The 22,246-nt window shown below is 40.2% G+C and overlaps 1 protein-coding gene across 4 annotated transcripts in view; it reads left to right on the top strand.

Moving 5' to 3' along the window:
- The window catches only part of LOC138947247 (streptococcal hemagglutinin-like), a 66,326-nt gene that overhangs the window by 25,084 nt on the left and 18,996 nt on the right, over positions 1-22,246 (top strand). The window contains exons 4-11 of one of the 4 annotated variants that reach the window (XM_070318683.1): positions 8,161-8,255; positions 10,415-10,510; positions 11,843-11,950; positions 12,291-12,376; positions 12,738-12,813; positions 13,379-13,479; positions 14,789-14,818; positions 17,623-17,661. In XM_070318683.1, the coding sequence (XP_070174784.1) occupies positions 8,161-8,255; positions 10,415-10,510; positions 11,843-11,950; positions 12,291-12,376; positions 12,738-12,813; positions 13,379-13,479; positions 14,789-14,818; positions 17,623-17,661 (631 nt within the window). The remainder of the gene's footprint in view (positions 1-8,160; positions 8,256-10,414; positions 10,511-11,842; positions 11,951-12,290; positions 12,377-12,737; positions 12,814-13,378; positions 13,480-14,788; positions 14,819-17,622; positions 17,662-22,246) is intronic. The other 3 variants (XM_070318684.1, XM_070318685.1, XM_070318686.1) reach the window with 3 other exon arrangements.

The raw sequence follows: 22,246 nt of genomic DNA, 5'->3' as shown, positions 1-22,246 counted from the left end.
CATTTGTTTTGAATAATTATTGGTATTTTGACAATGTGGGTAGCATGGAAATGTAAGCAATTGAATGTAAGTCTTAGCAGGGACCTATATTTATATAGGTCTATGGTCTTAGGTACCATTGTACCCAGGAAGAGAGACCAGAGATTGCAATAGCTTGTGTGGTCTTTGAGTTTTGTTTTTGGAAAGATATTGTTAAAGAAAAAGAAGACAATTACAGTAATGCAATATTTATTGTGAAAACCAACGATTGTACAAAGAACATGTGAAGCAACATTATGTCTATGATGATGTGAAGAAAATTAGTTATGATTTATACTATTATTATTTAGACTTGAGACTGACAGTGTTGTGACGAGCGTTGGCTAATGGTAACGAGTACATATGTGTGTAGTTGTGGTGTGTGTGTGTGTTTGCGCGTTGGTTTGGATTATGGGTGTAATTTGTAAAACAGATGTGACAGTAATAATGGAGTTCACATCAGTGAGGTTAGTTTGAAATGGAACACACGCACGTTTTTGAAAAAAACAATATGAAATTTTGAACCATGAGATCTTTATTAAATAATAAACTGAACATCAGCAAAACATCAAAGCAATTATTAATAAGGTTTGAAAAGCTTGACTTACTATGTTAAATAGTGGATTGAAGGCTAAAAACGTCATTTACAAATTACATCTGAGATAGGGAGGGCGGGTGGGGGAAGTGCTGAAAGTGTGGATGAGAATAAAAAAATAAAAAAATGCTGAGTGACAACAGGGAGGTTAAAGGCTGCCCTTTTCGTAGCGTTCATTAATTAATTCCTATTGTTTACATGTGCCAATAATGTTATAAAACTGTACCTAAGGGGACATAATAACGATTGGCTGTAGCTTTCGAACACAGAAAAAATTATTTCAGTATTGCAAAGTGGTTTTGATAGTGTCGAATGTAAACAGAACAGTCTCAAAGTGAAAGTGGATGTTTTCCGGAAATTGCGAAGTTAACAAGAATACCGGCAGAAAAGCGCGCTTTCCTGCTTAGCACAATACGCTACCGCACTAATCTGGCGTGTCAATATCACTACGTTTTGGACGTGGAAGGTGAGCAATTTCCTTCTACCCTCAGCTAATTCAAGAAATCACCCCCCTCCTAGGTACACGTGCACTCAAGTTAACCTCTGCTTTGACCTGTGTGCCAAGAGTCAGATGAGAGAGAGAGAAAGCGAGAGCGAGAGAGAGAGAGAGAGAAAGAGAGAGAAAGAGAGAGAAAGAGAGAGAGAGAGAGAGAGAGACACACACACACACACATAGACAGAGACAGACATAGAAAGACAGAAGCGGAGAGACTCAGAGGGAGACACAGATAAAGACATACATACAGAGAGAGAGAGAGAGAGAGAGAGAGAGAGAGAGAGAGAGAGAGAGAGAGAGAGAGAGAGAGAGAGAGAGAGAGAGAGAGAGAGAGAGAGAGAGAGAGAGAGAGAGAGAGAGAGAGAGAGAGAGAGAGAGAGAGAGAGAGAGAGAGAGAGAGAGAGAGAGAGAGAGAGAGAGAGAGAGAGAGAGAGAGAGAGAGAGAGAGAGAGAGAGAGAGAGAGAGAGAGAGAGAGAGATGTAACTGATCTCGTGAGAACGGTTGAGGCCTTGCAAGGTTTTGACGGCAACAATAATTATTGTAGTTCTCTAAGACTTTATTTCTGTTTGATTTGTAATATGTTGGGAAGACATATTTATCAATTGATCAACAAAATACAACATAATACAAAACGACACGACATTGTTAAAATCATTATTGGTGAACGTTTACGAAGGCCTCAATCTTCCCGCGCCGTAGACCAGATTAATAGGTGCTTGATTTTGGTATTTTGATTTACATAACATTAAACCTTTCTTGGGGTTCATGGTCATGGCAACAGCCATATTGATATTATATGATGTATGATTTTATATTTCAGCATATGTGAATTACATGTCATCATACCAAACTGTCATACATTTTTATTCCTACATTATTCTGATTGATCACAACCAAACCTACTATCATTGGACACATCCAAATGCAAGCGCCTGTTTTTATTGACAACTTGCCATTGATCTAAAAATAAAATATATTTTTAGATCAGTGCAACTTGCTTGGATCTCTTGTTTGGCCTGTAGGTAAAATGTACAATGTATTTTCTGATTTGTGCACAAAAGCTTTTCTTTTTCTTCTTTTTTTTTTAACATAACAATGTTTAATGTCACTGTATGTTTGAAAGACCATGGTCAAATTTGTAAAACAAATGTTAAATTAGAAACTAAATAACATTTTGGTTCATGATTTTTCCCACACCTGTGCTGAAAATAAGACATAAAAATGTTGGTATATAAATCACTCAAATGCAGAGTAGTATGAATGGTTTGAGTTTGTTGCGGTTAACCCTGCACAGTTCGGCCAGTGATGATTTTGTTGAACAATTTTGCCGTCACCCCTCCCATAGAGTGACGTATTTCACAACTTCCTGTGTTACACAAACTCAGTGATGACCAATTTTGCCTTCACCCCTCCCATAGGGTGACGGATTTCACAACTTTCTACTGATGAACAATGTTGCCTTCACCCCTCCCATAGGGTGACGGATGTCACAACTTCCTGTGTACACAAACTGATGACGTATTTCACAACAAAATGGCGCTGCCCATGGTCAACCTCGAAACTATCCGTATAGAATGGGGGCCTCCTTGTCCCCATAACAAAGGTCTCCCAGCGTAGCATGGACGATCTTTGACACACAGTAAGGCTGCCAGCATGATTGTGTTTATCGCTCTTTTCTTCGTCCTAGGTCAGTCGACATCCTGGCAAAGATGTTCCACAGCGTAATATCTTCGATGAGGGATAGGAGAATAGTTAAGTTCAAGTTCGCGATGTGTGGAGCTTAGTTCACTTGCCAAACGTACGACTTTTTCTTACTCCTGAGAATTCATTCACGGGAGTCACCGAGTGTCTTCCATCCGCAGCCCCCAAATTAACCCCTCCTCTCCCCCTCCCCCTCCCAGGGCTTCTCCCACTTCTGTGTGTGTGTGTTTGTATGTGTCAGTTGTCATTGTCCCCTCACAACGACGTAATAGTAGCCAGCATCGTGTAGTATCTCTCCACGTGGGATTGGAGGAGCTTTAGCCGAGACAGTGAACTATGACTTGGTGTTAATCCTAGGAATTTTACTACAGCCACGCCGTCCCCAGCCCACCCTCTGCGGGGAGGGGTGGGGAATGGAGGGGTGGTTAGCCACAACACTTTGTACTGCAGCATTTCTGTTCTCTTCATCCCAGGTCAGTCAAGATCGTCATGATCCTAGGGATTCTTATGATGGCTTACTAGCGCCAAAACTAAAAATTAGTCATTAACACGTGAAAGTTACTAATTTTCACGAGAAAATTACAATTATGACGTGAAAATTACTCATTTTCACGTGTTAATTACTCATTTTCACGTGTTAATTATTAATTTTCAAGTGTTAATGTCTAATTTTCAGTTTTGGCTCACCTCCTGACGGCTTACTAGTGCCTAAACTAAAAATTAGTAATTTTCACGCGTTAATAACTCATTTTCATGTGCCTCGTGACTGTGGAGGTTCAATGCACATGCGCGATTATTACACCGGCCAGAGCGAAACATCCTTCGATTCAATACTTTTCTGGTCCATAGTTCTTTAATCCGATGCAATTTAACAATAAGAGCTGCAAAGCGCATGTGTAGATAACCGTGGCTGATAACTTGTTGAATAATGAATTCTATCGAAAGATATTTGTGAAAGTGTGTGAGTCTAGACCTGCTAGTGGTCGGACCTGAATTCAGCACATGGCCGGCCAGACGCCATTTTTTCTCTCTCGATTCGAACATTTTCGGATCGATTGTCCTTCACTAATACACTACAAAGCAGATGTATGAGTGTAGTAGTGGAAATAAATATGAGGTACAGCTGTGTGTCTGACAACTTGTCGAATAAGGAATTATATTGAAAGATATATGTGAAAGTGTGAGACCACAGCCGATCAAAAGTTCGTCTGCTACGAACAGCTACGATTCGAAAGTTTTTGGGGTCAATTATTCTTTTCTAAGATACCCAAAACAACGTTTAAGGAAAGCGCTATTGCAGAAAACTGTGACATGCATCTTCACGTCGGATAACTTGCTCGATAAGGCCTTCTATTAAAAGATATTTCAGAAATTGTGTGAGAGTGATGTTTGACGGACGTTGTAGCTTCTCAGTGCGGACTCTTAAAGTCCGACTACTGTGACCGAAAACGAGGCAAAAATGAAAATTAGTAATTACAGTCGAACCCACTTAAAACGAACACGCTAGTTACGAATTTTGACTTATAACGTATTAGTTTTAAGTTCCCAACTGAATACCTCTTTCTTCATGCTTAAAAAAAATGCTTAAAACGAATTCTTTGTAACGAATTTATGCTTATAACGAGCACTTTTTGGATTCCCAAGCATGCATAATGTCTGTAATTTACTCACGCTTATGACGAAATCTTTAAACTCGTCCCGAGATCGACATATCATGGGAATTTGAGAAGTTTGAATACATGTGTCAAAGTCTTCCCTTGCGTTGACTGCTTGAACCATTGCTCAACCGATCACTGAATAAAGTTAAACTGATTACACTGTACTCACAAAACAATTTCAAATTTAGAATCAAAGTGATTGATAGCTCAGACACTGAACATGAATGACTGACTGACGTTTATTTCCTTCGCGAATACCAAAAACGAAACATCAATGTTTTGAACGGACGCCATTGCCAAAAAATATAGATGCCAGAGTGGTACACACTCTCAACGTTTGCGTTCGCCGGTTCGCGATAGTTTATCAGTCAGTCAGTGCTATCGATTTGGATTTGAACATCATGTTGCAACAAAACAAAAAAAACTAAATTGGCCAAGGTTTGCTACCCGTCGCCAAGGTAAGTGATTCCGGACAAATGATAGGAACACCGCGAATGTGGACAGTGTCAGTGTGTGCGTGTGTGTGACCAAAAACGTAACAACTGGATGAAACATCTGTGTGCTCACTCTCACTCAAACTCAACAATCATCACTCAACATGAGACACACATGAACATGTAACTGAATATGTCACTTTATTGTCTAAACGTGAAGCAGCATGAAAGTTGCGAAAGAAACAAATTGAAACACCATAAAATGTACAAGACTTAAAATAAAAAAAAATAAAAAAATAAAAAAATCAATCAATTTTCTTAATACGAATTTTGGTTAAGACGAACTTTTTTTCCGATCCCCAGTGATTCGTCTTAAGCGAGTTCGACTGTAACACTGTTAATTACTAATTTTCACGTGAAAATGGTAACCCTAGGTTTTGGCACTAGTAAGCCGTCATGGATTCTCCCATAGCTCCTTTCTTCTCATAGTACACCCCACGAAGGCAAACATGACGTATGAAAGGAAATGATTGCCCACACCTAAGAGTTAGGCCCAAAAAAATAATAGGTGTGGTTACGGTAACATAGCCCCAAAAAATAGGGTAGGAAGGTAGGGAATCACTTTTTTTTTTGTTTTTACTTTTTTTTCTAATGTGTACAAATTAAACCTACTTGACAGGGAAATAAGTGTGCGACTCGGGCGCTTTCGCTTTCATTGCGTTTTCTGCACTCGTTTACTTGGTTTTTGAGTCACTTGAGAAAAAGTGACTCTATGTAATCGGTCAGTGTTAGTCTGTCCGGCCGGTCGGCCGTCCGTAGACACCACCTTAACGTTGGACTTTTCTCGGAAACTATCAAAGCGATCGGGCTCATATTTTGTTTAGTCGTGACCTCCAATGACCTCTACACTTTAACGATGGTTTCGTTGACCTTTGACCTTTTTCAAGGTCACAGGTCAGCGTCAAAGGAAAAATTAGACATTTTATATCTTTGACAAAGTTCATCGGATGTGATTGAAACTTTGTAGGATTATTCTTTACATCAAAGTATTTACATCTGTAGCCTTTTACGAACGTTATCAGAAAAACAAGGGAGATAACTAGCCTTTTCTGTTCGGCAACACACAACTTAACGTTGGGCTTTTCTCGGAAACTATAAAAGTGACCGGGCTCAAATTTTATGTGAACGTGACTCATTGTGTTGTGAATAGCAATTTCTTCCTGTCCATCTGATGCCTCATATAATATTCAGAACTGCGAAAGTGACTCGATCGAGCGTTTGCTCTTCTTGTTTTGGTATTTTTTTGACAAATGTAATAAAAAGTTATAGGGTCGGCCCCCCAAAATAGGGTAGGTCGGGTTACCGTAACCACACCTATTTTTTTTTTAGGCCTTATCAAGCCAAACCGCACCATATCTCTTGGAAAGCGAAATTAACAGAAGGTTCACGGGCCAAGATGTTAGCAGCATTGCCTTTACAGCTGATAAGAGAACAATGGGATGTACAACTAATCACAAGACCAGAGGGATGAAGAGTTGTATTATTGTGACAGAGGCTGATAGCACTAACAATGCGAATGACAACTATGGTTACTAGGTTATGATACAACATGCAGTTCTGTGTTTCTTTTGCCTTCAACCCATCTTTATTGGAGGCCGTGACTTCTCTTTGGTTTCTGTATGTATAGCTGGTCTCTTTCAGACTCTCTCTTATCCCATTAATTTTTTATCTATGACTATGTGCTGTGAGTCGTGGATTCTCAGTCTCTGATTTGCAGCTTCTGGAGTTTCGTGAGGAATTTTGGGACCGGTGTTGTGAAGGGTTTTGGGTGTTTTGGAGCCAGGAGGATGGGTCATAGTGGCAAGACGAGGAGGTGGGGGTTATCTTTAGTCCTCACCGTGCACTTGTCTTTTGGACTTTCACTTCCAAATGCTAGTTTGTGTAAAACAAATCAGAAGGGCGGTGCCCCCTCCCCCTTTCTCAGTCTGTGTGTGTATGTATGTGTGTGTGTGTGTGTGTGTCTCTCTCTCTCTCTCTCTCTCTCTCTCTCTCTCAGGCATGGGAATTGTCCGCCGAACGGCGGATTTCCGCCGACATTTCTTTTTGTTCCGCCGAAAAAGCAAAAGTGTCCGCCAAAAAAATAAAGGGGGGAGGCACACAATAAAAGCAGCGGTTACTTTTGCCTTTGCGCAAAAGTCCGCGAAAACTTTCCGTACTTTGTTCACGCACTGCCTCAGTTACTTGAACTTTTATGTTTGAAAGCAAACCAGATTGCACAGATTGTGTTACAAGTTACATTTTCCTGTTTGTCTCAACAGATCAATTTGTTTAACAAATTTAAACCATATAATACATGTATATATTTTGTTTTCTTCAAAAAAGAAAAAAATTGGTACTAAAAACTCTGATTCTAAAAAAAGAATTTAATGGCAAACTTGGAGCTCAGATGACACCAGATTGCACCATCTGGGTTCTTTGGAGAATTTTTTTCCGGGGGGGGGGGGGCATGCCCCCGGACCCCCCTAGTAAGGCTAGGCGCTTCGCGCCGTCGACTTGACGCTTCGCGTCTTCAGTTATACATGTTCAGCCTTTTTTACAATCTTCAATTCCCATGCCTGCTCTCTCTCTCTCTCTTTCTCTCTCTCTCTCTCTCTCTCTCTCTCTCTCTCTCTCTCTCTCTCTCTCTCTCTCTCTCTCTCTCTCTCTCTCTCTCTCTCTCTCTCTCTCTCTCTCTCTCTCCTCCCTTTTCTCTCTCTCTCTCGTCCAGCCCTAACTCTATCTCTCTCACATTTAAAAACTCCCTGTCTCTCCTTCTACACCCCCCCCACCTCTAACCCGCACTCACCCACACACCGTTTCTCCCCAAACCTGACAAATACTTGGGACTGCTAACTGCTCATGTGTCAGAGCAGGGGGTAAAAGTAATGGAGGGTTTATCAGGACAGACAGACGGGAGGGACAGGGTCGAGGATTACCTGTCTTCACCGACCATGCACTGACCACCAGATTCGCTTGACTGGTCACTGCCCCTGACCAATCCACCTCCTCCACACTCTCTCAGGTCACAAACTGATTTTCTTCACCTGTTCTGTAAACTGATCTTCCCTTGCTCTGGGAGAGAGAATCCGACTGGTGCTGTGATTGCTCATGTTGAAGACCCACAACATTCTTTCACCAACACAAACACTTGTCTGATTTTGTTTGTTTGTTTGTTTTTTGAGGTGTGAAAAGAAAGTGTTACATTCTTTTTGTTGCAGCGCTGAGTCACTCCAGCAAATCTTTGGCAATAACCCTTGGTCAGAACTATGAAGAAGAATGGACAGACAGCTATGGATTCAGGGCATCGTTAACGGTATTGAGAAGGTTTAAATAAAGATTGCAGCCAAATAATAATAATAAAAATGATAAAACATTCTTCTATAGCGCTGTTTACCGCCAGATAACAGTCTCATGGCGCTTTACAAACACAATCCATCATACAATACAAGCATTAACTTCTTCACTGCCCAGCACGTACTAGATCATACGTTGTCATGTTTGGTTTGTCATACGCCCATACACGTACTAGGTACGTGGCATTTACATAAGCACTTTTCAGGACATTTGTGAAAACTAAATGGGAGGTAACCACTGTCCAACTTCTTGTAGGGGTTTAATTTACACAGTTCTTTCCCATTGACCGTTCAGATAAGTTAGTACCACGTGGTAAAAACATTTTTTGAAGTTTTTTCCAATCTATAAGATTCAAAATGGCGGCCGAAAGTCGGACATCAACTCGTAGACCTGTTTTCAAATGATACAGTGTTCTGGAAGCTCTACAAGAAGTGATTTATGGATTACCACACAGAAGAATACTGTTATGGGCTGTAATGTGAGTACCTGATGTTTGACACCAGTTTTAGCTGTGTTTTCTGTGGTTTTACATGCTGCAGTGTGTGTGTGAAAGTTTGGAAACTGTAATTTTTGACAAAAATGGTCATATCGATTTTTACTATAACAATCACAAACAAAGTCCAATGATCATGTTATCAGATAATAGCCAAGGGTGTAAGCAAACCAGATGCCAAAGATCTAAGAGATATCTCAATAAATGATTGAGCAGTGAACAGATTAGTGAACCTACCGAAGAAAGCAAAATTTGCCCTGGCGCACAGCAATACCAAAATGCTGTTATACTGTGGCAGTGAAGGGGTTAATAGTTAACACTTTATAAACAATAACCAGATACATATGATACTCTAGAAGGTTTAAAAACAACCAGTCAACAAGCAAACTTATCATTCAGCACAAATCATCATAATGAGTTCTCTGTTGTCCTTGTTTGGGTTGTAACTGAAATCTTGGTCACATTTAAGTTTCATGTAGTCACACACACACCCCCAACAATTTAGTTTGGGTCTATTAGGTATCAAACTTAATAACAAAGGGGCTTGTCATATTTCAGTGCATTGAAGTGGGATGTAGATGGGTGGATTAGAATAATACACACACACACACACACACACACACACACACACACACACACACACACACACACACACACACACACACACACACACACACACACACACACACACACACACATATGCACTATATATATATATGTATACAGGTGCACACTGTTTTGAATTGTTTGAAGTAAGATGGTCAAATTCAGTTTACAACACACTTCCAATACTTGGCGACTTCTGGTGAAATGTACAACACCAGTAATCTTTGTTAAATGCTTGCTTGATTGACCTTTACGATGAGCAGAAGGCTGTGAGTTTGAACGGAAGTTAGAGTGTACTTGCACTATACGTACAATACTAACTAGTCATTAAGTGGGATTAGGGTTCAAATCCCCCTTCGACTCCTTTCTGCCTGGTCCTAAAGTACAAGTATTAGTGACCTCAGGCCCCATTGTTAAAGGGAAATCTATTTTTATCTTTTCTTCTAGACCATTCTCTACCCCCCCCCCCCCTCCTGTGTGTGTGTGTGCAAGGTACATGTGTTTGTGTTTTTCTTTAGCTGCTACTCTCTTTAATGCTTGGTATCAATCCACCTGACAACAGCCTGCATACCAAATAGTATTCTCTCTGTGCAGGTTAAACCTGGTGTGAGGCTGTTAATATTGTGTCTCTATCACTCCTCCAGCTTCCCCCCCTCCCCAGTAAAAGTGTGTGTGTGCGCGCGCACATACCTTGAACAGTCTGTTCTAAAATTGGGGGGGGGGGGGGGGGGGGGCTGCTGCAGTAGTGCACACTTAGTAGTTGAGTCGAACCTGTTTATAACAACCACCCATTATTGACCAATCAAAAGTGGTCTTCATAGACAGGTTGTCTTTATGGAAAGGTGTATAATATAATATAGGAAAGAACCTTGTCAGGTTTTCGTTGGGGTGGTTGTAATGGGTAGGGGGTTGTTATCAAGAGGCAGTTGCCAGTGGAGGTTTGATTATACTTTAAGTAAATTCAGGTTACACCGTCTCCATTCTGAAAGGACATTCACGTATTCAATGGTTTTTTTCAGACCCAGGACTTGCTATGGAGCGACTACCTCGAAACTGTACAGACATCTGTGATGGAGGCATTAAACACCTACATTGCTTCTTTCCCTGCGCTAAAGGTAAATAATTTACACTACAGGGGTAGCTAGACAAACTCAAAGTGTTAAGGCAATGAGCGGCACTAGAATGACCAAAATGAAACATGGAAAATACATGGAGTAACTTAGTTTTCTGGGTAGTTATTGAAGTGACTTGTATAAAAAAAATGAAAAAATTGTGAAAACTAAAGGACATAGATTGCCGTCGCTGTGGAAACTGGCATACACAGCGCCATATTGGATTTTTAGGAACGGTTTTACAGCAACATCATACATCAGAAATGCTTAATATTTGGCACAAAGATACACAAGACTTTTATCTACAATCATATAGAACGATATTTTGACAAAAAATTACAGTTGAATTTAAATTAATTTTTGAAATAAAGATTAATGAATATGCAGTTAGAAATTCATTAATCCTCATAACAAAAAATTATTTAAATTCTACTGTAGTCTTTAGTCAAAATATCATTCTATATGATTGCAGATACAAGTCATGTGTATCCTTGTGCCAAATATTATGCATGTCTGATGTATGATGTTGCTGTAAAACCGTTTCCTAGAAATCCAATATGGCGGCTGTTTCCATAGCAACGGCAGTCTGTGTCCATTAGTATTTAAATTTTTTCCATTTATTTGTATAAGTCTCTTCAATAACTACCCAGAAAACTAGGTTTTTCCATGTATTCTCCAAGTTTAATTTTACTGCCGCTCATTGCCTTAGGCCTGGGACAGTTAGAGGTAGTGGTGCTGTATGGAAAAGGAGTGATTTTATGACTATTTTGTCTGGGTTGACTGGTGTTTCTTTTTACCTTGCTGTGTGCCTGTCTGCATTTGATGCCTTTGTGTGTTTGAGAGAGAGAGAGATTCTGTCTGTCTGTCTGTCTGTCTGTCTGTCTGTGTCTTTCCCAGGGGCTGCAACCTTGCAACTTTTGGTTATGTGATCAGCAAGAAGGGAAAGTTCTGTTGGGAAAGGCTGATGAACCAGAGAGGAGGGAATAGAAAGGAGAAATAGCATATTTCCATAACAAGTAACAGTGGGATCACCGCACTAGGCTATGCACTATGGCATCACCTCAGCTTTCAGACATTCAAAGTCAGAGACTGATTCTTCTCAGTTTTATCATTTGAGGAGAGGGTTGTTCAGTTGCTGAAAATGTGTTTGGATTAGGAAGCTTACATGTACTGGTATCCAGCTGTGTCATCCACTCATCTAGTCAGCAAGGTTCACAGATGCGTGAAAAGCTTTGAATCACATGAAAAGTTAAGTAGATTTGCTTATTATTCCAAGTATTTTTCATCAGGTTGATGAAAGTAGCTCAATCTCACATGAATGATGTGTTCTTGCAGGCCAAAATTGCAAAGCGGGGAAGGAAAATGGTTGACTATGACAACTCCAGACACAACCTAGAGGTTCTGCAGGCAGCCAAGAAGAAAGATGATGCCAAAATTGCCAAGGTAATTAGTACAGAACGATGATAACAACGAGGAGGAGGAGGGTGGTGGTGGTGTAGACGATGATCGTTTGTGTTTGTCTGGAAGGCAGATTACACAGAACTGTTCAAAGGTCTCCTTTGCTGAGACATACAAACTGTTGTGTCTGTATTTATGTCAATGTATTTCCCCCTCCAATACCCCCTCCCCGACCAGACCCCCCACACCCAAGCCCTCATTTTATGTTCAAGTTATTGGGTAATCAAGTGTGTGTGAATTGGCATGTCTGTGTGAAGAGTTATCTTCCACATCTGCAACAACAATTGAAAACAACTTGAGATCTGATTAATACTTTGTATTGCAGGCACAAGAAGACCTGAACGAGTCAAAGCGAATCTTTGAAGAACTACACAATGAGCTGTGCTCCGAGTTGCCAGGCTTCTACAACAGGTATCAATGTGAAAATTAAATGACCACACAAACACGCGCGAGCACGCACGCACACACGCGCACACACACACACACACACACACACACACACACACACACACACACACACACACACACACACACACACACACACACACACACACACATTCACTCACTCATGTATGCATGCACACACACACACACACACACACACATGTACGCATACACACACACACACACACACACACACACACACACACACACACACACACACACACACACACACACACAAAATATTAGAATTAAACTATTGACAAGTAGCATAAGTTGTGTAAGATTTGTAGGCAGAGATGCCATAATGACTTATTCATTTGTATTTCAGCCGAGTAACATTTTACGCAGACCTATTCCAAAAGCACTTCGGCTGTGAAAACACACTGCACACAGAGATTGCAAGGGTAGGTGTGCATGGCCATGTTTTCCCACATTCTATCTGCTTTTCTTGTCTTGTTAGTATGTGTACTCTTAATCTTAACTTGAAATTAGTTCTCTTTGAGGTTGTGGCGTAAAGGGTGCAAGACGTTAACGATTCATGATGATGCGAGTGTCAATTGGCCATGACGTTCAACACCGAGTTGGGAAGACACGTGTTCTCTGCGATCACTTGTGTGATCACTTGTCAGTGTGTTTTGAATTTGTCAGCGTATAACATTATAAGAAAGGCACAGCAGATTTACATGGCAGAGCTTATAGCACTTTTTCCTTTGTTGGTGTGATTGTGGTTTTCTACAGACATCAGATTTCTCAATTTTTGTTGATTGTTAGTGTGACAAAGGTGACAGTATACCTATAGTGACATTTCTTCTTCTCTCTTTCTTTCTTCTGTGTCTTGTTCTTCTCTTTCTGCTTCTTCTCTTTTTTTGATGATTTCACCACCACCATCGCTATCGTCATCCATGTGGTTCATACCATTCTCCTGTTGCAGCTAACAGAACCTTACAAAAATGTTTTCCATCATGACAGATATCCCAGTCTCTGACAGATACCGCCGATCAGCTGTCCAAAGAATATGTTCAGTTTGTCTACACACCAAAGAGACCCCTTTCTAAATCACCCTCAGACAAGTAAGTATAGATGTTTAGCTTTGAGATGGAGTAAAGGGGAGGGAACGAAAGAAAATGGGGGGGGGTTCAGGAAAAGGAGTGAAATAAAACAAATTTAAAAGAGGGGTAGAGAGAAAGAGAGAGAAATAGTATATATGTCAGATTGTGTGGGTGTGTGTTGCGTTAACGAATTGTGTAATGGTTCTCTCTCTCTCTCTCTCTCTCTCTCTCTCTCTCTCTCTCTCTCTCTCTCTCTCTCTCTCTTTCTGTCTGTCTGTCCTCTAGCTTTGTGCTTTTGAGATGGCTACCTCCTCTGTCACCGGCACGGTTGGCCTAGTGGTAAGGCGTCCGCCCCGTGAGCGGGAGGTCGTGGGTTCGAACCCCGGCCGGGTCATACCTAAGACTTTAAAATTGGCAATCTAGTGGCTGCTCCGCCTGGCGTCTGGCATTATGGGGTTAGTGCTAGGACTGGTTGGTCCGGTGTCAGAATAATGTGACTGGGTGAGACATGAAGCCTGTGCTGCGACTTCTGTCTTGTGTGTGGCACACGTTATATGTCAAAGCAGCACCGCCCTGATATGGCCCTTCGTGGTCGGCTGGGTGTTAAGCAAACAAACAAACAAACCTCCTCTGTCACTTTCTTTGAGAACCTTTTCTACAGCCTTGCAGATCTCTTTCCCCCACCAGCAGCACACACCATATTCTCCCCACACCCCTCCCCCACACACCCTCCATCCAACACACCCTCCATCCAACACACCCTCCATCCAACACACCCTCCATCCAACACACCCTCCATCCAACACACCCTCCATCCAACACACCCTCCATCCAACACACCCTCCATCCAACACTAGTGTTATCACCTAAAGCAAACACATACAGACACACCCTTTCCTATGGTAAATGAATTGGGGGAAAAGCTCTGTGATCTGGGTGTTTATGGCGGTTGAAAAGCTATAGCCCTTTGAAACAGTGAGACAAACACATTTGGCCACCGATCAGTGAGATCAATATGGCAACAGTGAATGATAGGCCACGTTGAGCATATTTATTTTCAAAGGGAAAGGGCATCAGATTGAGTGGACACTTCATTACATGCTCATCAGAACTAATTATTCACTGTCACACAAATTAGCTTTCCTTCACTTGTCAGCAGCCCTTTGTATTTGCCTCACTGTTTTGAAGGGATGCAACTCTCCCAAAGCTAAAAGAAAGCTCGACAGAGTTATTTCCAAACAATTTGTCTTTTTGAATGCCTCGATCCTCATTCCCTCTTAATGTGAAACACTTGCCCCTTTGTTTCACTTGTGTCAAATTTGTTTTCCAGAAAATATCTCTCTCCTTTCTATAAGCCTCAGTAAGTGACTTGCCATGCTGCCAGTTTTGTTTCTCTTCCCCTGGAAATCTGTTTGTTGTGTTCTGGGGGCTCACACCTATGACGATTTTGAAAGGACATAATGGCCAAGGCCAACACCGTATGGATTGTTATGAAGTCCTGAAAAGCTGTAAGAAAGAGGAACATTATTTATTTGGTTAATGGCACCTTCCTTCGCAGAGCAAGTTTTCGTGATGATTCAGAGTTCGGGCATTGAAATTCTAAACTGACTGTATGAAAACACTGGCATGTGACTAATTCAAACAAAGGAATGCAGACAATTGTAAGTTAGGCAAAGCAACTCGAAGGGATAATAATTTTGACAAAATGTATTCCATCAAGTCCACATCCACAAATAACTTAAAAAAGGAGGGTTGTGGTCATGTACGTTCAATGCCAATAAGAATGATAATATTCAGAATACCTAGACTAACTAAAGAGGAAAGTGACAGTGACCAGGTTGGTAAAGGACACTGTGAGACCTCAGCTGATGTCCAAAAGAAACTTACCGACTGGGTGGGAGCTAGCCGGAAAGTCGGGCTGGTTGAGGCCACAAACAAACCTAACTTTGACCAATTCGACTCCACGGCTGGCTCCCATCTGATTGGTAACTTTATCAGCCCTGAATGCCAACACACAGGAGCATTTTTGACTCACATGCGAAGCAAAAGTGAGTCTATGTACTCACCCGAGTCGTCCGTCCGTCCGTCCGGAAAACTTTAACGTTGGATATTTCTTGGACACTATTCAGTCTATCAGTACCAAATTTGGCAAGATGGTGTATGATGACAAGGCCCCAAAAAACATACATAGCATCTTGACCTTGCTTCAAGGTCAAGGTCGCAGGGGCCATAAATGTTGTCTAAAAAACAGCTATTTTTCACATTTTTCCCATTTTCTCTGAAGTTTTTGAGATTGAATACCTCACCTATATATGATATATAGGGCAAAGTAAGCCCCATCTTTTGATACCAGTTTGGTTTACCTTGCTTCAAGGTCAAGGTCACAGGAGCTCTTCAAAGTTGGATTGTATACATATTTTGAAGTGACCTTGACCCTGAACTATGGAAGTTAACTGTTTCAAACTTAAAAATTATGTGGGGCACATGTTATGCTTTCATCATGAGACACATTTGGTCACATATGATCAAGGTCAAGGTCACTTTGACCCTTATGAAATGTGACCAAAATAAGGTAGTGAACCACTAAAAGTGACCATATCCAGGGTTCGTACAGAGTCCTTGAACCCTGGAAAACTCCTTGAAAATTGGAAAACCTTTTCCAGGCCTTGAAAAGTGCTTGAAAATAGAGTTTTGTTAAATAGTCATTGAAAAGTACTTGATTTTTCCAAATTGTTGCCTATACATTTCGTCAGCAGCTTGTCTTATTTAAAAAAAAAATGCAACCCCCTTTTTTTTCGTCAAATACAGAACACACATTTTGGGAGAATAAAAGATCGAGTGAAAACGAAAGCAGACGAACTAACTATTACCAGTCACCCGTAGTTGCTTCCCTTCCCGGAAGTTGGCAAGGGAAACAACTACGGAATGACTTATAGTTTGCAGACTTCAAAAACTGAAGGTAAGCTTGGTGCTTTGCATTAATTTGGGAAAAATCATGTCCTTGAAAAGCATTTTTTGGTCCTGGAAATGTCCTTGAAAACTCTTTGAATTGTATCAGCTCTGCCCTGCAGGAACCCTGCATATCTCATGGTAGAAAGAGCCAATAAGCACCATTGTACTTCCTATGTCTTGAATTAACAGCTTTGTGTTGCATGACCTTGGATGACCTTGACCTTGGGTCACATGTATTTTGGTAGGAAAAATGTGTAAAGCAGTTCTTAGTGTATGATGTCATTGCTAGGTTTAGTTATTTGACCTTGACCCTGAAGGTCAAGGTCATGTAAAGGTCAAGGTCAAGCATGTGAGTCGTATGGGCTTTGCCCTTCTTGTTGTTGTTGTTAGATACTGGGCTTTTTGTTTGATCATCCCTGTTGACTATTTGAGAAAGACAATAAAGTGATTAGGTTTAATGGGGTACTGTTTTCTACTTTGAGCATAGATGTGAGCCCTCTGTTTCCTTGTTTTTGAGAGAAGGAGAGGAGGAGGAAGGGAATGCGAGAGAGAGAGAGAGAGAGAATGTCTATCTGTGTGTCTGTGTATATGTACATGCATGAGTTCCTGTGTTTGAATGCACGGGTAGAGCATCGTGACGAAGGTAGCACACTTTTTTCTTGGTGGCATGACATTTGTTGCTGCCTTCCTTTAACAGGCCAAAGACCAGCTTTTATTTTGGGTATGATGACTTGGACAGGGGCGTGACTGGGTGTGTTTTGATTTTAACCCTTCAAGTTTTCAGCATATGCAAGTTAAGTGTAAAAAAAAACCTTGCAGACCTGTGCAGCTAACAAATTAGTGTATTAAAGAAAAGGAGGGGGCAACAGTTTACTTCTCCAAAATGCTGTGATTGTTTGTGTTGTTTTTTTGTTATACGTGCTAACTGCAATACTAAACAAGCAAACACACAATTCCCTCCAAATACTTCTTGAGAACTAGATAGATTAAAAATTGTAAGATCAGCACTTCATTATGATTTCTACAAATAGCTGTTGATGTCAGGATGAAGATTTAGTGCTTTTGTCAAGACTGACCTACTACAAACAATTCGTACACTCAGAACAAAACAAAACAGTTGTAGATATATATGTTGCAATATTCTAAAATTAATTTGTTCCTTTGAAGTTGAAAACTTATTCTTGCATTTTGGATTGATTTGTCAATTTTCAGTGTTTTAAGAACTGAAAACTCCACTTTTTATTTGCCAGGGTGAGAAAGAAGTTTGCAGAATGCTCAAATTCTTTTTTCACTCTTGTTTGTAACAGTCTTGCCTTTTGATGTTCAATCTTTAAGTTTCAAGCTATGCTGTGTGGAATTTGTGTGTCAGTGTTGCTTAAAAACCACTTACATAGTAGACTATATTAACACTTTAAGCAAAACATTTATTTGGAAATGCAGAGTAAGTCGTGAATGATTTCAATTTTGGCTGAGTGACTGCAATTTGCAGGGTATGATATGAAAGCTTCAGTATTTTTTACAGCCCCTGCTTTGCTTTTGTAATAAGCACAAGTAAATATCCAGATACTGTGTTTGATACTTTCATGATCTGAACAATTGAGCAAGTCAGTGAGGGAACGGAGAGAAGAGAAAGAGAGAGAGAGAGAGGAGAAAAGGGTGTCACTGTTTGTGTGTGTGTGTGTGTCTCTGTGTGTGTGTGTGTGTGCTTACATACCTATGCATGTGTTACGTGGCTGCACAGTATCCGCAAACCTTTTTGTAGGAAACATGTCGTATAAGAACCTGTTACAGAAATCTTGAACTTTGTCAGAGACTAATTTACAGCTTCTAGAATGAAAATATTTATGTGCATTGCCATGGACCTCTTACGATTGCAATTAAGTATGCAGAAAAAATGTAGCCAATCTTCATCATGTGGTACCTGTTCTCTTTTCTGGAAATTCTTTATCTGTCATTTTGTGGGATTCAGTGGAGTTTTATTACTGTACTTCATTCTTTGTACCTTTCTGTGTGTGTCACTTCTGTGTCAAAGATGGCAGGTTTATATCTGAGAGTGCAAATTATTTTGATGTAGAATGTATCATGTTTGAATCTGTCCCAATTTTTTTTCTTTTTTGGGTCGCATTAACAAGACTGAGGATGTAAAGATTAGAGTACTGGGCATACGTTAATCTATAAATACAACAAAAAAAAGAATAGATGAATAAAGTTAAAGTTCAACATGTCAAAATTTAAAAATGAATAGCATTAAATAATTCATATCTGTAAAGCAATGGCTCTAACTCAGCCAGCTAAATCTCCACTTCCCCTCCCCCCCCCCCCCCCCCTCCCATCCAAAATAACAAAATTGCAGAATATTGGGCAACTCCAAAAAATACACTGCTACTATGAGTTTGAATACAATGCTACACAATCAAATTTACATTTGGAAAGTAAGACTTCATGTGCTGTTTTTTTAGTAGTTAAAACAAAATTTAAGCTCGCCTGAGCGGAATATAGTTCTTATCTAAGAACTGCATAAATCACATTACATTTCTAAACAGTTTATTTTCTTCTGTGCTACTTTCACTCTTGATTTGTATAATCAGAGCATACCCACGTGTTCCTCTTAGTTCAGATTCTAGTCTGATGTGAGTTCTCTTCATTGTTCGTACAGTTCTAGAACCTGAAATATGTTTGTTTTTTTAGGGGGGAGGGGGGATGATGATGAGAGAAAGAGAAAGAGAGAGAGAGAGTTATCCCCCCCTCTGCTTCTTTCTCTCTGTAAACTTGTAGGGCTAGTTATTTTTCGGTAACTTACCCAACAACCAAAATCACTTACCCAACAACGGGCCTGAATCCTCGATAGCTCATGAGTAGAGACTGTACACATTGTGGATCTACTTTTTGCGACTCAAAAGTTCAGAACACTCTAAAGTACAAAATATACATTTCTGGAGCAAACAATACAACCATACTGCATTTAAACCAGCAACTACAGGCTTGAACACATGAATCTCAATATAAAATCCATGAGTTTGGTTGTTTTCTGAATTCAGATCTGCCGTGCACAATCGTTTATCGCTAGCAAGATTCCAAGGAAAAGTAACTCTCATACTTTGTCTAGCGACACGAGTAGTTCCCCTTCCAGATTTCGGCTTCATCGACAAGACTGCAATCCGACGGTCAGTTTTCAACAATATTTCATTTTATAAACAGATCATACGCAATCAATTGCAAACATTTAATCAACTTAAAGAACATGCAGCGGTTTCATACACTATTTTGCCCCAGAAAACTTAACTTCATACAGTTTTTAACGTTGGAACACGGGTGTAAAACTTCGTCTGCTAGTCACATTCGAGGAAAGAACATTTTCTGAGCGATACCAAAACATGAACAGAACACACACTATCTGCCTTTACCGCCACAGCAGAATGACAACATAACTGTGTACTTGATTTTAGTTCAAAACATGGAAACTGACAAGAAGTGTTAACAAAATTGAATGATTTGCACGGAACTATACAACCGCGCATTAATCGATAGCCTGCGCAGGTAGACTGGTTGGGTGAATATGATTCGATCAAACTTTCGCACAAAAACTCCTCTTTTCTTTGAATAACTGAAGAAAGGAGGGATAAAGAGGTTACATACCTCGTCTCAGTGATTATCAAAAATAATGGTCTCAGTTCGCGGTCATGAAAAAGCTCGCTGAAGCTCGCATTTTTCATGATCCGCTAACTTCGACCATTATTTTTGATAATCACTGAGACTCGGCATGTAACCTCTACTTATCCCCCCCTCTGCTTCTTTCTCTCTGTAAACTTGTAGGGCTAGTTATTTTTCGGTAACTTACCCAACAACCAAAATCACTTACCCAACAACGGGCCTGAATCCTCGATAGCTCATGGGTAGAGACTGTACGCATTGTGGATCTACTTTTTGCGACTCAAAAGTTCAGAACACTCTAATGTACAAAATATACATTTCTGGAGCAAACAATACAACCATACCGCATTTAAACCAGCAACTACAGGCTTGAACACATGAATCTCAATATAAAATCCATGAGTTTGGTTGTTTTCTGAATTCAGATCTGCCGTGCACAATCGTTTATCGCTAGCAAGATTCCAAGGAAAAGTAACTCTCATACTTTGTCTAGCGACACGAGTAGTTCCCCTTCCAGATTTCGGCTGCATCGAGAAGACTTGCAATCCGACGGTCAGTTTTCAACAATATTTCATTTTATAAACAGATTACACGCAATCAATTGCAAACATTTAATCAACTTAAAGAACATGCAGCGGTTTCATACACTATTTTGCCCCAGAAAACTGAACTTCATACAGTTTTTAACGTTGGAACACGGGTGTAAAACTTCGTCTGCTAGTCACATTCGAGGAAAGAACATTTCCTGAGCGATACCAAAACATGAACAGAACACACACAATCTGCCTTTACCGCCACAGCAGAATGACAACATAACTGTGTACTTGATTTTTGTTCAAAACATGGAAACTTACAAGAAGTGTTAACAAAATTGAATAATTTGCACGGAACTATACAACCGCGCATTAATCGATCGCCTGCGCAGGTAGACTGGTTGGGTGAATATGATTCGATCAAACTTTCGCACAAAAACTCCTCTTTTCTTTGAATAACTGAAGAAAGGAGGGATAAAGAGGTTACATACCTCGTCTCAGTGATTATCAAAAATAATGGTCTCAGTTCGCGGTCATGAAAAAGCTCGCTGAAGCTCGCATTTTTCATGATCCGCTAACTTCGACCATTATTTTTGATAATCACTGAGACTCGGCATGTAACCTCTACGTCCGTGTATGCACAGTTGTGCCTTAAAAATAAAGACATAGATGAAGATGTTGATTTCTTTTTGCTTATATGAAAATAGAAGGATTTAAGTAGGTACATGTACAGCAAATGAGTTTGTTGAAGAAATCTTTAGAAAAAGCTTGTTTCGTTTTTCTGTAGTAGGAATGAACAATTTTTTTTATTACCTTGTAGTAAAAAGGCTTTCATGCTTGAATTTATAAAAAAATAACAAAAGCCTATCCAGATTCTATAACCCTTACATTATATGTACAGGGTGTCCCTGAATACTTGCAACCCAAATACATACAAATAGTTTATTACACAGGCCAGCAACTCCAAAAAATATTAAATTTCCTGGAAGGTGAGATGATAACAATTAGAAAACTGAAGATTTGAGCATGAGGTCTCTTACTTGCAGGATACATTGTTCAGAGCACATGTTGCAAATGACCGCCGTTTCGCTGCAGACACACTTGAAGCCGAACCCTAAGAATCTCTCACCGCATTCGCACTGTCAGGAGATCTTACAGTCAGCTTCCTGCCAGAGTTGGGTGTTTCTGCCTTCTTGTTGATGTTGTTGACTGATCCTGTGGCTTTAAATTTGTGAACCCAACAATTAACAATAAATTTGGCTTATCTGGGGATGATTGTTGAAGTGGAACTTCCTGCGATATTTGGCTTGCACCGTTTTGAATGATTTCGTCTCCAAATAAGTAGTGACGCAAAATACTTTTTGCTCTTTTGTCCAAGGCATTTTAAATTTGTCTGATTGCTAATTATTCGTTGTTATGGTCTCCTCTTTGCAAATCTGAAAAATAAGAAAAATAACATTAAATATTGGCAGAGTGTGACCTGGAATAATAGGCCGTGAAAGGTGGATGCAGCGCCTAAAGGCAGTCGATCTACTGGCCGATGTGAATGCGTGATATATTGTGTAAAAGATTCCATCTCACACGGCATTAATAGGTAACATGCGCCTTGAGTCGCCTTGTGTGGTGAGATACGTGCGCGATATAAATCCTCG

Source organism: Littorina saxatilis, linkage group LG14, assembly GCF_037325665.1.
Source record: "Littorina saxatilis isolate snail1 linkage group LG14, US_GU_Lsax_2.0, whole genome shotgun sequence".
In the NCBI taxonomy this organism is placed as follows: Eukaryota; Metazoa; Mollusca; class Gastropoda; order Littorinimorpha; family Littorinidae; genus Littorina; species Littorina saxatilis.
This window is presented reverse-complemented; position numbering and strand designations above follow the sequence as displayed.